We start from the raw sequence: 14162 nt of genomic DNA, 5'->3' as shown, positions 1-14162 counted from the left end.
CTTTCTAAGGACATGTGGATCGACGATATCGGATGAACCGTTTGGATTTTTGAAATTTGTTGCTGGGTGTTACTTGTATAATTTACTGTCAGATACAAAACTTTAAACCAATAAAGATATTTAAAATCTGATTACATCATCAGAATCGTCGTGAAAATAATGTACATGTTTCCTTTTGAGGTGTCGTGATACATCTGGCTACTATTAATTTCTATACGAACTGTGAAATGTCTGCCATTAAGGTTTCACAAAGTCCGCCATCTTTGGCCCTCCCGACGCACAGCGTCACGAAGGAATTCCCAGGCTCGTGCTCGATGGACCACGTTCTCCGGTTGTTGTAAGGCACCACGCCGATGCTACCGATCTCGGCCCTGCCGCGCGACCCGAGGGGTTAACGCCAACTCTGAACTTAGAATATTTCCAGGGCGCCGCAGCTCGCCCGTTACCTCACAGGCGTACGTGTACCGCGCTGCATGGTGTCGTGGTTGCAAAGATGGACCTCACCATGGGCGTCGGGAGAGAAGCTGCGCATCATGCAGCCTATTGCACACAGTTTGAGTCGTAACACGACATCCTGTGGCTACACTGAACATGGTGGCGTTGCTGTCAGGGTCCCTCCGAGCAAAATCTGTAGGTAGCGGCCATCTACTGCAGTAGTAGCCCTTGGGAGGCCTGAGCAGGCGTGTCATCGACAGTTCCTGTCTCTCTGTATCTCCTCCATGTCTGAACAACATCGCTTTCGTTCACTCCGTGGTACCTGGACACTTCCCTTGCTGAGAGCCCTCCCTGCGGACGCGATCGAACCGTGGTATTGACCGTCTAGGCAGACAAGACGAGCCGTGTACCTCCTCCCTGGTGGAATGATTGTAACTGATCGGTTGTGGGACTCTCTCCCTCTATTAGGCGCTGCTCATGTGTTACATCTTTGGGTGGGTTTACTGACATCTCTGAAAAGTCAGAGGGACTGTGTCTGTGATACAATATCCACAGTCAACGACTATCTTCAGGAGTTGTGCGAACTGAGGTGATGCAAAACGTTTTTTTGATGTATGTACAAAACTTGATTGAAATTACTCCTGAAATTCAAGGGTTAAGCTACAGTTTCAACCTCGTCCCTAAGGGTGATAGGTGGTTTTCACCTTCACAGAAAACTTCGCGGGCGGACACATAGTAACTCACCAAAGAGTCGTTGTAATGACATGAATCATATACGCTACTGGCCATTAAAGTTGCTACACCACGAAGATGACGTGCTACAGACGCGAAATTTAACCGACATGAAGAAGATGCTGTGATATGCAAATGATTAGCTTTTCAGAGCATTCACACAAGGTTGATAAACGTCGGATTGTAACCTATCGCGATTGCGGTTTATCGTATCGCGACATTGCAGTTCGCGTTGGTCGAGATCCAATGACTGTTAGCGCAATATGGAACCGGTGGGTTCAGGAGGGTAATACGGAACGCCGTGCTGAATCCCAACGGCCTCGTATCACTAGCAGTCGAGATCACAGGCATCTTATCCGCATGGCTGTAAAGGATAGTGCAGCCACGTCTCGATCCCTGAGTCAATAGATGGGGACAACAACCATCTGCATGAACAGTTCGACGACGTTTGCAGCAGCATGAACTATCAGCTCCGAGACCATGGCTCCAGTTACCGTTGACGCTGCATCACAGACAGGAGCACCTGCTATGGTGTACTCAACGACGAAGCTGGGCACACAAAAGACAAAACGTCATTTTTTCGGATGAATCCAGGTTCTGTTTACAGCATCATGATGGTCGCATCCGTGTTTGGCGACATCCCGGTGAACGCACATTGGAAGCATGTATTCGTCACCGCCATACTGGCGTATCACCCTGCCCAATGGTTTGGTTACACGTCTCGGTCACCTCTTGTTCGCATTGACGGTACATTGAACAGTGAACGTTACATTTCAGATGTGTTACGACCCGTGGGTCTACCCTCCATTCGATCCCTGCGAAATCCTACATTTGAGCAGGATAATGCACGAATGCATGTTGCAGGTCCTGTTCGGGCCTTTCTGGATATAGGAAGTGTTCGACTGCTGCCCTGGCCAGCACATTCTCCAGAGTTCTCACCAATTGAAAACATCTGGTCAATGGTGGCCAAGCAACTGGCTCGTCACAGTATGCCAGTCACTACTCTTGATGAACTGTGGTATCGTGTTGAAGCTGCATGGGAAGCTGTACCTGTACACGCCACCCAAACAGTGTTTGACTCAATGCCCAGGCATATCAAGGGGCTTATTACGGCCAGAGGTGGTTGTTCTGGGTACTGAATTATCAGGATCTATGCACCCAAATTGTATGAAAATGTAATCACACGTCAGCTCTAGTATAATATATTTGTCCAATGAATACCCGTTTATCATCTGCATTTCTTCCTGGTGTAGCAATTTTAATGGCTAGTAGTGTAGAAACGCATAGAAGACTACCAAATATTCATTTTTATACACTGACGGAAAAAATCATAACACCAAAAAGGAGTTGTGCGACATAAACGAAAATTGGTGTATTTTTACATTTGGAAGATGACGTCTATTCCAGTCGCAGAAGAGTGGCGCTAGTAGTGCCACTATGGGGACACAAATCAGGTCTGCTTTAAATACACGCTGTATCGATCGTGAGCGGTAGTTACCTTTGCGATTGGACGTGATGAGTTGATATTAGTCAAGAACGACTTCGAGGTGACAGACACACCATTATCACCATCTCACCGAGTTTGAACGAGATCGTGTAATAGAGCTACGAGAAGCTATATGTTTCTTCTACGATACTGCAGAAGGACGTGGCAGGAATGTGGCCATTGTTAAGTGACTGCTGGCAGCGGGGCTCACGAGAATGTACGGTCGCATCAAGACAGGGTTCCGGACGATCAGGTGGCGCTACCGATAGGCAAGACCATCCTGATAGCAGTGTGGCTCTGGCGTATTGAACTGCGTTCAAAATGTTCAAATGTGTGTGAATTCTTATGGGACCAAACTGCAGAGATCATCGGTCCCTTTACTTACACATTACTTTAAAGTCACTTAAACGTACTTATGCTAAGAACAACACATACACTCATGACCGAGGGAGGACTCGAACCTCCTGCGGGAGGGACCTCGTAATCCGTGACATGACTCCTCAAACCGCACGGCCACTCCGCGCGGCTTTTACTGCGTCTGCAGCAATAATTTGAGCAGGAGTTGGCACCACGTCACACAATGAACTCTTACAAACCGGTTGCTTCAAGGATAGCTCCGAGCCAGACGCCCTGTATCGTACATTCCAGTAAATCCTAAACACCACCATCTGCAACTTCAGTAGTGTCAAGCGTGAGCACACTGGGGGGCAGGGTGGAGGTCTGTTGTGTTTTCTGATGAAAGGTGGTTCTGCCTCGGTGCTGGTGATGGCTGGGTGGTGGTTAGAAGGTGGCCAGTTGAGGTCCTGCAACCAACCTGTCTCCGTGCTATACACATCAGATCTACACCTGGAGTTACGGTCTGGAGCGGGATTTCGTATGACACCAGGAGCTCTCTTGTGATTATCTCACGCAACCTAACTGTAAATCTGGTGATTCGAACTCTTGTGCTGCCATATATGAACGGCATTCTAAGGGGTGTTTTCTAGTAGGATAATGCTCTCCTACATACCGCTGCTGTAACCCAGTTGGCCAGTTGAGGTCCTGCAACCAACCTGTCTCCGTGCTATACACATCAGACCTACACCTGGAGTTACGGTCTGGAGCGGGATTTCGTACGACACCAGGAGCCTTCTTGTGATTATCTCACGCAACCTAACTGTAAATCTGGTGATTCGAACTCTTGTGCTGCCATTTATGGACGGCATTCTAAGGTGTGCTTTCTAGTAGGATAATGCTCTCCTAAATAGCGCTGCTGTAACCCAACATGCTCTACAAAGTGTCGACATGTTACCTTGGCCTGCTCTATCACCGGATCTGTCCCCAGAATCGAGCACTTATGGGATGTCATAGGACGAAACCTTCAGCGTCATCCATTAACGGCATTAACTGTCCCTGTATTCACTGACCAAGTGCAACAAGCGTGGAACTCCATCCCACAAACTGACATCTGGCACTTGTACTACACAATACATTCATGTTTCCATACTTGCAGTCAACACACTGACGGCTACACGGTTATTAATGTACCAGCATGTCACATTTGTAAGGGCTTACCTCGTTTTTACATTAACCTGTGGTCTTCCAATGTTAATCACTTAAAAATGTTATCCAGACAAATGTATTCCCGAAATTTCTTTACTCTACATTAACTATGCTGACCCCGAGGAAGATCATTTTGCATTCCGCAGAAATGTTGGAACACGTGAGGCAATACTGACCCTACGACTTATCTTAGAAGATAGATTAAGGAAAGGCAAACATACGTTTCTTGCATTTGTACACTTAGAGAAAGCTTTTGACAGTGTTGACTGGAATACTCTCTTTCAAATTCTGAAGGTGGCAGGGGTAATATACAGTGAGCGAAAGACTATTTACAATTTGTATAGAAACCAAATGGCAGTTATAAGAGTCGAGGGGCATGAGAGGGAAGCAGTGGTTGGGAAGGGAGTGAGACAGGGTTGTAGCCTCTCCACGATGTTATTTAATCTGTATATTGGGCAAGCAGTAAAGGAAACAAAAGAAATTAAAATCCATGGAGCAGAAATAAAAACTTTGAGGTTTGCCGATGACATTGTAATTCTGTCACAGACAGAAAAGGACCTGGAAGAGCGGCTGAACGGGATGGACAGTGTCTTGAGAATATAAGGTGAACTTCAACAAAAACAAAACGAGGATAATGGAATGTAGTCTAATTAAATCGTGTGATGCTGCGGGAATTAGATTAAGAAATCAGACACTTAAAGTAGTAAATGAGTTTTGCTATTTAGGGAGCAAAATAACTGATAATGGTCGAAGTAGAGAGGATATAAAATGTAGACTGGCACTGGCAAGGAAATTGTTTCTTAAGAAGAGAAATTTGTTGACATCGAGTATAGATTTAAGTGTCAGGAAGTCGTTTCTGAAAGTATTTTTATGGAGTATAGCCATGTATGGAAGTAAAACGTGGACGATAAATAGTTTAGACAAGAAGAGAATAGAAGCTTTCGAAATGTGGTGCTACAGGATAATGCTGAAGATTAGATGGGTAGATCACATAACTAATGAGGAGGTATTGCACATAATTGGAGAGAAGAGAAATTTATGGCACAACTTGACTAGAAGAAGGGATCGGTTGGTAGGGCAAATTCTGAGCAATCAAGGGATCACCAATTTAGTATTGTAGGGCAGCGTGGAGGGTAAAAATCGTAGAGGGTGACCAAGAGATAAATAGAATAAACAGATTCAGAAGGATGTAGATTGCAGTAGGTACTGGGAGATGAAGAAGCTTGCACAGGATAGAGTAGCATGGAGAGCTGCATCAAACCCGTAACTGAACTGAAGACCACAACAATAACTTTAACTGTTTTCTGTTGTTGCAATTTTTCCTTCTATGTATATTAGACTGTCTCAATTACAAGCGTACCTCGCTCTCTGACGGTCACTGAGCTATGTGGTGCACAGGCTAGCACATTGGATTCGCATTCGGGAGGACGACAGTTCAAATCCGCGTCCGGGGATCCCGATTTACGTTTTTCGTGATTTCCCTAAATCGCACCAGGCAAATGCCAGAATGGTTCCCTTGAAAAGGCACGGCCGATTTCTTTCCCCATCCTAAAAGAATCAGAGCTTTTGCTCCGTCTCTAATGACCTCGATATCGACGGGACGTTAATCCCTAATTTCCCTTCCTGACGGTCTACCCACTGTAAGGCGTCTGTTTACACAAAAAGCAAAAAGTTATTTCGCAATGTTTATTTCTAAAATAATGAATACCACTGCGCAGAATCACTCTGAAAACAGCTACTGTATGACACCCTTACCTGCACCTGAGCGTTTCTCTAGGTGCAGCGAAGCTTGGAACCTCGCCAAACCTGTTTCGGTTGGTCTTGTTTCAGACGGAGACGGCGCTGATGTACGACGCGGTGCGTGTGCTGGCGGAGGCGCTGTTCAAGACGAGTACCATGAACTGGGTGCAGGAGCAACCGCTCAATTGCTCGGACGACACCGCCGTCTGGGACCGCGGCGTCAGTGTCCGCGAGTTCATCAAAGACGTGAGTGCCGAGGCGTCCACGCTGACTTGACAAGGACGGCTTTACCACATGTTGGTCGCACTAGATGGATGAAACCCACATTCCCAATCCAGTATATTCATGGCAAAGTAAGCCATCTGGACGAAATATTAGTCACTCCTTCAAAGCACACAATTCAGTGGTATAACTGGTACCATGCTGTCATGTTAAGCCTTTGCTGCTGATGTAAGTGATGTCAGTGAGGTGGTAGCGTCTGCCAGTAGGTTGTATAATGAAGTGACAGAAGTCATGAGATCGCGATATACCGAATGGTTCTGCAATCGTGTTAGTCCTTTGGAGGCATACGATACTGCCCTGGTGCACTTGAACCAGCCAAAACAGGTATCTACTTCTGGTAGCGTTATGGAATAGAGAACTGCCTTGACATTAAGTTCTCTGCAATCTAGTATTGGCTTAGGTTTGCCAGGTGGCGTTGGCACAAGAAATACAGGTGCGGAATATGCCGACTTAAAACGGCAAATAAATCCTTACCTCAACATTTCTTCCACTGAACCCTTTAGTCTGTTCCTGCCTGGTGGCCACAGGCGACATGGTGGTGACGTCACCGACACACAATAAGCTAATTCAGTCTGGAATTTGATCACAATTATCAGCTTACATCTATCCATTAGCATGTCAATAAATTCACTGCATAATCGCTGTACTTGTTCTCTCGGACTAGGCAATAGACGATTTAATTTCCCTACAACACTCCCCCCTCCCCACTGTTATCCTGCCGCTACTGAAAATTCAAAATGAAGGCAAAACAAGAGTATCCTGTTGCTGCAAAACTGGAAGGTGTAGTGATCTTGCGCCCAATTCGGAATCAGTCTTGTCCACCTAATTACATCAGGCCCCAGAACAAGTGTTGTTGGTAGCCCTTCCACTATTCTTAGCTTGACTTTCCATGTGGACTATTCCCATATTCTCAGCTCAGAAAAATCCCACAACGTCTTCAATGCAATAGAAATGGCCGTCAGATATGGGGTGTCTTCTGTATTGAACTTTGGCTAGGCACACTGCCTATTGCGTGTAAATCCACTTGTCACTTATGACAGTCCCTGACCTACCGATATTAAGTAGACCATATACCGGTTCACTACTAATTTCACGGCAAATGAATCGTATCCTTTGTTGCAGACACTTTCATTCCTCTGCGGGGGGGGGGGGGGGGGGGGGGGGGGGGGGGCAGAGATTGAACTGAATTCACGCCCTTCCCTGCACCCTTAGGACACAATCAGCAGCTAGTATCCTACCTATTCTTATGCAGTGGGCAATCTTTCTGTAAATGTGTTATAAGACCACACAGAAAGCAACTATTAAATTTCGAAATCCCTTCTCGCCATACGTTCTTTTCACATATCACATTCGCATGCTGTTTGCCATTACTGCCTTGGTTCACTTATGTCAACCCTTCGACCCCAAATGCTAGTTCTTCTGAATCCTTGAAGGTAAAAAGGGGTTGTGACCACCACACACGAACTATCAGCTGGTTTAATGTTTTCCATGATATGTAATAAGGAAATGTGGTTCTACCTTGAGCAAGCACATGTTTCACAGAAGTTTTTTGATCTTCAGTTGAACAGGACACAAATTTTTGTGCATTGTGATTATAGTATTTACACTACAATAAGTATTGTCAGAAATATTAATATGGAGAATACATATATATCTTATTATTACATACTAGTGTCCACAAGTCTGTTTGGTATTTGTAGCACAGCAGCAATTATTGCCTTCCAGTATGTCTTCTCCAATTAATAAATGTTCAGCAATTCTTTGAAATTTAATTCATCGGAGAGAAAAAATCTATAAAATCATATTAGGCCTAAAAATGTGATAAATTACGTAACAAAATATATGTAATAATAAGGTACATATTTATTTTTCATTTCAGTATTTCTATCATGGAAATACTATAATCTCAGAAAACTGGTAAATATCATAATGCATAAAATATTTGTATACTGTTCGATAAATGATAAATAAAACTTATTGAAGACGGGGAAACTTCTCTGATACATGTATGTGTAGTAAAATAACAACAAATGCGTTTGCTCAAGGCAGAACCACATTTTTTATTATTTTTTATTTTTATTAATTATTTATTATACATTTTAGTAACAAATGTGGACAAGGAAAGGGTTTCGACCACAAAATGATTAGCTTTCCACAATACCAGCCACTACCTCGACCTCTGTGGCTGGAAGATAAAATACACATGTAGCTGTGTGAACCCAGTTATCACTCAAAACTGTTCGTTTTTTCACAGTCCACATCTGTAATACACGCCCATCAATTTCTACATTGTGCTTGCAGGAACTATCCCTTTACATAACTATTGGCGGGAAGTTGCTACAGTATCTCTGTCAACTACGGCTCTCGCAGTCCTGCTTGCCAGTCTACCTCCAGCATGAGGATACATCAGCTGCAAGGCTTCCACATCTCTCACGGCAAACACCGGCTCCTGTCTCCTCATTAATACCATATTATAGAAACACTTCCCTGTATTGGTAATAAAGTCTATCGAAAATTTCTTTTTATTTAACATACCTACTAAAAGATGGGGTATCACGGCGAATTGCATTTGCCATCCACTTCTCTACTGTTCTAACACCTCTATTTTATCTGCTTGTTTAACCTCATTTGCTAACAAATCACTAAATAAGACTTTAATCCTTGCCATTTCCTCGGGTAACTCATTCAGCACAGGCCTAATTTCCCCATCAGCTACTGCCAACAAATAATTAATTCTATGTGCTTAATGCATTGACCCTGCTTGCAGCCTATGCACCTGACCATGGGAAGGTGACTCAAGTTAGAGAAATTGTTATACTAACTCGATCTCCAAGATGGCCAACCAGTTACTATTTAATTGATTATTCATGTCCATCTGCTCTCACAAAGTCAATGGCTCTGGTGCGTCCATAACCTGCTGAAGCTTCCTTGACCGCACTGCCACCGTACTCACAGGTGCACGCTCACAAATAGTCGTTTCGTAAGACAACTCCTTCTTGAACTGCCACACTAAAGCTGACACTTCCCTAGTGACCATATCTGCAACACCATACAGGGTTGCAAGACACAGTCTCTTGTGTACAATCCAATACTACCAGCCTATGGGCACCATGCCCGCACAATACACAACCACACTCGTCTACCAACTGTAGTGTAGGATTTGGTGAAGTGGGGTTTGGGCTGGTGGTTGCGTTTTATCAAGCCATAAACATCTCCCTTGACAATTAACAAAATAACAATCTGACAAACAGAATTTAAATATATGGCTTAGTTGTAGTTTCTGAAGCAGCAGCATTAGAACAACACAATAAATTAATTACAGTTTCTTCAGCTCAATAATAAAACAATTAACATTGACCTAGTAACACTAAAATTGAGGGAAACAACAAGGAAACTAACAGTTTACAAAACGACAATAGCTTGCAAGCAAGAATATTTAACTTGGCTTTCATATGTTTGCACTAAATTAAGTACTAGGTCTACTAATCACTCCTACTCCTGGATTTGAGCTGTTACTCTCCCAAAAGTTAGTTCACTTTACTGACCACTACGCCACTTCCCTGGGTTTCATAGAAAAGATGTGCACATTACGAAGAACAGTTTTGTATCATTTATTGCCTACATTATGGATCAGTTCGTGTCAGAAAACCGACAGACTCTGACTGCACCCACGTGGTCAGCGAAAAGAAGTCACCTGCCAGAATCCCTTAACTGCGTACATTAAACTTTCCAGCGTACTGAATAAATATCAAAACAATACGAGACACCCATTTCCTTAATTTAAACAATAGATATTAAAGCAACACCATGCTTGAAGGGCCTCACGAACTGCAAGCAAAAGCACTGATAATTAGTCCAAGGCTCAGCCATAAAACGATTTTAAACAGATATCCTAGAAGATTGCACTTTGATGCAACACCTTGATGCATCCACAGAAGATGTTACCAGCTTCTACAGAATTGTCACGCAATGCAATATACCTTGGTACAAGAAGAGCAGCCAGGCGTGTAAAGGCCCATCGGTTCTCCTTGTCAGTCCACTGTAACCGCACCCAAGCCTCCACTTCCCAACGGTCCACACCTCAGACAGAATGCGCCGCCACTATAACATGTTACTGTCAACCTTGGATACAGAGCTATAATGACTTCTCTGCCCAACGACTGTGTGTGCAAAACTGAGAACCACAGACCGACTACCAAGTACCAGCTTCTGAGGTCTCATCTATTTACAGCCATGTTCATCTCCGTAACTATGTAGTCTGCGTGTTTGGCGCCTATGCGGAGGACTCGCTTTCAAATCCCAGTACTGCTAGGGATTTTCCTTGCTGGGAGGACAAGAACGGAGTGCGCTCAGTCTTGTGATACCAACTGAGAAGTAACACCCCCAAGATCTGGAAAGCTGACAACGGCCAGGGTAGAACTGTGCCAATACCATGTCCCTCCACGCCATATTTAATGACGCCATTTGCATGACGATAACACGTCTGCCAATAGGGCCCAAGATGCTAGTAGGCGGAGCTTTACGTTTTCACTTACAATTACCAAACCGGTAAATGTTTAATACAATAAACAAAGTCTTGCAGTTTGAATTTGACCCCTAGATTTTTCACCAATGGGACGTTACTTCTTAATTCTGCGTGTATTGTGCAAAAGACTCAGCCACATCATTCATTTTTTCCCTTAGCGATGCTGCGCAATATTAAGCTAGAAAAACTTTTGAAAAATGCGGCCATAGCAGAGGCGTTACACACACTCTGCGAACATGGAAACTACTCATTGAGTTAACATCGTTTATGAACAGATAGAGGGAAGACCACATTATACTTTCCACTTCTTCAAATTTTTGATAAGGATTCATTAAAGAACACACCTCCAAAGAGTGTTGTCTAAAGTAAGTCCACCTTCGTTCTGTCTATAACGGTCAATTTAACCGACAGGAAGAATATGCTGTGATACGCAAATGATTAGATTTTCAGAGCATTCACACAAGGTTGGCGCCGGTGGCGACACCTACCACGTGTTATCAGGAAAGTTTCCAACCGATTTCTCCTACACAAACAGTAGTTGACCGGCGTTGCCTGGTGAAACGTTGTTGTGATGGCTCGTGTAAGGAGAAGACATGCGTACCATCACGTTTCCGACTTTGATAAAGGTCGGATTGTAGCCTATCGCGATTTCAGTTTATCGTATCGCGACAATGCTGCTCAAGTTGGTCGAGATTCAATGACTGTTAGCAGGATATGGAATCGGTGGGTTCAGGACGGTAATACGGAACGCCGTGCTGGATCCCAACGGCCTCGTATCACTAGCAGTCGAGATGACAGGCATCTTATCCGCATGGCTGTAAAGAATAGTGCAGCCACGTCTCGATCCCTGAGTCAATAGATGGGGACAACAACCATCTGCACGAACAGTTCGACGACGTTTGCAGCAGCATGGACTATCAGCTCGGAGACCATGGCTCCAGTTACCCTTGACGCTTCATCACAGATAGGAGCGCCTGCGATGGTGTACTCAACGACGAAACTGGGTGCATGAATGGCAAAACGTCATTTTTTTTCGTATGAATCCAAGTTCTGTTTACAGCATCATGATGGTCGCATCCGTGTTTGGCGACATCGCGGTGAACGCACATTGGAAGCGTGTATTCGCCATCGCCATACTGGCGTATCACCCGGCGTGATGGCATGGGGTGCCATTGGTTACACGTCTCGGTCACCTCTTGTTCGCATTGACGGTACTTTGAACAGTGGCCGTTACATTTCAGATGTGTTACGACCCGTGGCTCTACCCTTCATTCGATCCCTGCGAAACCTTACATTTCAGCAGGATAATGCAAGACCGCATGTTGCAGGTCCTGTACAGGCCTTTCTGGTATACAGAAAATGTTCGACTGCTGCCCTGGTCAGCACATTCTCCAGATGTCTCACCAATTGAAAACGTGTGGTCAATGGTGGCCGAGCAACTGGCTTGTCACAATGCTCCAGTCACTAATCTTGATGAACTGTGGTCTCGTGTTGAAGCTGCGCGGACAGCTGTACCTGTACACGCCATCCAAGCTCAGTTTGACTGAATGCCCAGGCTTATCAAGGCCATTATTGCGACCTGAGGTGGTTGCTCTGAGTACTGATTTCTCAGGATCTATGCACCCAAACTGCGTGAAAATGTAATCACATGTCAGTTCTAGTATAATATATTTGTCCAATGAATACCCGTTTATCATCTGCATTTCTTCTTGGTGTAGCAATTTTAATGACCAGTAGTGGTTATCAGTTGACTTAAGGTTTGTTATGATAAACGTATGAGGTTGGACAAAATGTGACCGTACGCGTGTCACTGTCTATAGTGTGGAAAAGGTTAATCTCGTGTGTTCCTCTATTTGAGCAGATGCGGCACGAAGGCATTTCTGGAGAAATCAAGTTCGACGCGAGAGGTCGGCGAATGGGCTTCGAGCTAGAGGTGCTGGAGCTGTCAGCGGCTGGCTTCAAGAGGGTTGGCACCTGGACGCCGGAGGAGGGCTTCCTGGGTACCAGGACGGAGACGCAGACGCTGGAGGAGACGCAGAACATCATCCAGGGCCGGCACCTCATCGTCTCCTCTAGACTGGTCAGTACTGGGGCACCGCCCGCACGTGTAGGGCTAGTGTCCTACTGTAACCTTAAACAATATCTGCAGTCCTGTGTTGGTCACAGTTCTCAATAATTGTTTTCATAAAAAATCTGTAATTTTTTATAATTATGCAGCTATATCTAGGTTGTTCAGACTGCAAAAAAAAAAAAGCTACCCATATAATTACAAGGTCTGGTACAGATCAAAACGAAATAAAACTAAAAAAGTTATTCACTTATATATGCCATTCCTTTGCAACTCTGCCTGAGTGTCCTTACAAGATCATGAAGCCTGTTAATACCCTGAGATATAAGCCCAGGCACTGGATATGAACAATTAGTAGCGTGATCTGACATAAAACTGAGCATGGAGACGGCACGGCAACGATTGCGCAAAGCACAGCGAAAGGCAGAGGAGAGAAGGGGGGGGGGGGGGGAATTCGAAAATAGCACAATTGAGTATTCAGTTACATCATTAACCGTTAACCTCGTATCACACGACCACAGGTGACATAAAATCTTGTCTTATAAGTTCGATTCGTCTCTTGCCTACACTACTCACTAGCCTGAAAATACACTGAGGTGACACAAGTCGTGGGATAGCTATACGCTTCTCGTATGCAGATGGCGATAGTATCGCGTATACTAAGTATAAAAGGTCAGTGGATTGGCGGAACCGCCATATGTACTCAGGTGATTCATGTGAAAAGCTTTCCGACGAGATTGTGACCGCGCGACGGGAATTAACGGGTTTTCTACACGGAGTAGTAGTTGTAGCTAGACGTCATTTATGAAATCGTTAGAGAATTCAGTATTCCGAGATCCACAATGTCAAGAGTGTACCGAGAATATCGAATTTCAGACATTACCTCTCACCACGGACAACGTAGAGGCCCACGCCCTTCATTAGGGACCGAGGGATAAGAATATCCTGTAGAACAAAGTGGCAATTATATCAAAACGTTAGAAACAGTCAAAATCTAAATGCAGTAGCCCATTACAAACAGTACTGTAAAGGTGCTTAAAAATGTTATTAGGAAGGCAGAAAAGTATCTGGTATTAGGTAGAATAGCGAAGTCTCAGGATAAAATTTAAACCATATGGTGAGTCGTAAAGGAAGTGGCTGGTCTGCAGAGACTGGTCGAGGATATAGAATCAGTGCGTAGTGGGAATGTCCGTGTTACTGATAAGTCGCATATATGTACAGTATTAAATAATCACTTTCTGAATATAGCAGGTGAACTAAATAGAAACCTAGTCCCAACAGGGAATCATATAGAACTCTTAGAAAAAAGTGTTCCGAGACTGTTACCTGAAATGCTTCTACATGATACTGAC

At 44.3% G+C, this 14162-nt stretch overlaps 1 protein-coding gene across 1 annotated transcript in view; it reads left to right on the top strand.

Moving 5' to 3' along the window:
• Nucleotides 1–14162, top strand: part of LOC126324287 (glutamate receptor ionotropic, kainate 2-like) — a 241491-nt gene that overhangs the window by 117434 nt on the left and 109895 nt on the right. The window contains exons 8-9 of the mRNA XM_049994947.1: nucleotides 6026–6181; nucleotides 12604–12822. Of these exons, the coding sequence (XP_049850904.1) occupies nucleotides 6026–6181; nucleotides 12604–12822 (375 nt within the window). The remainder of the gene's footprint in view (nucleotides 1–6025; nucleotides 6182–12603; nucleotides 12823–14162) is intronic.

This window comes from Schistocerca gregaria, chromosome 2 (assembly GCF_023897955.1).
Source record: "Schistocerca gregaria isolate iqSchGreg1 chromosome 2, iqSchGreg1.2, whole genome shotgun sequence".
NCBI lineage: Eukaryota > Metazoa > Arthropoda > Insecta > Orthoptera > Acrididae > Schistocerca > Schistocerca gregaria.
The sequence above is the reverse complement of the archived record's forward strand: the minus strand, read 5'-3'. Positions and strand labels throughout refer to the sequence as shown.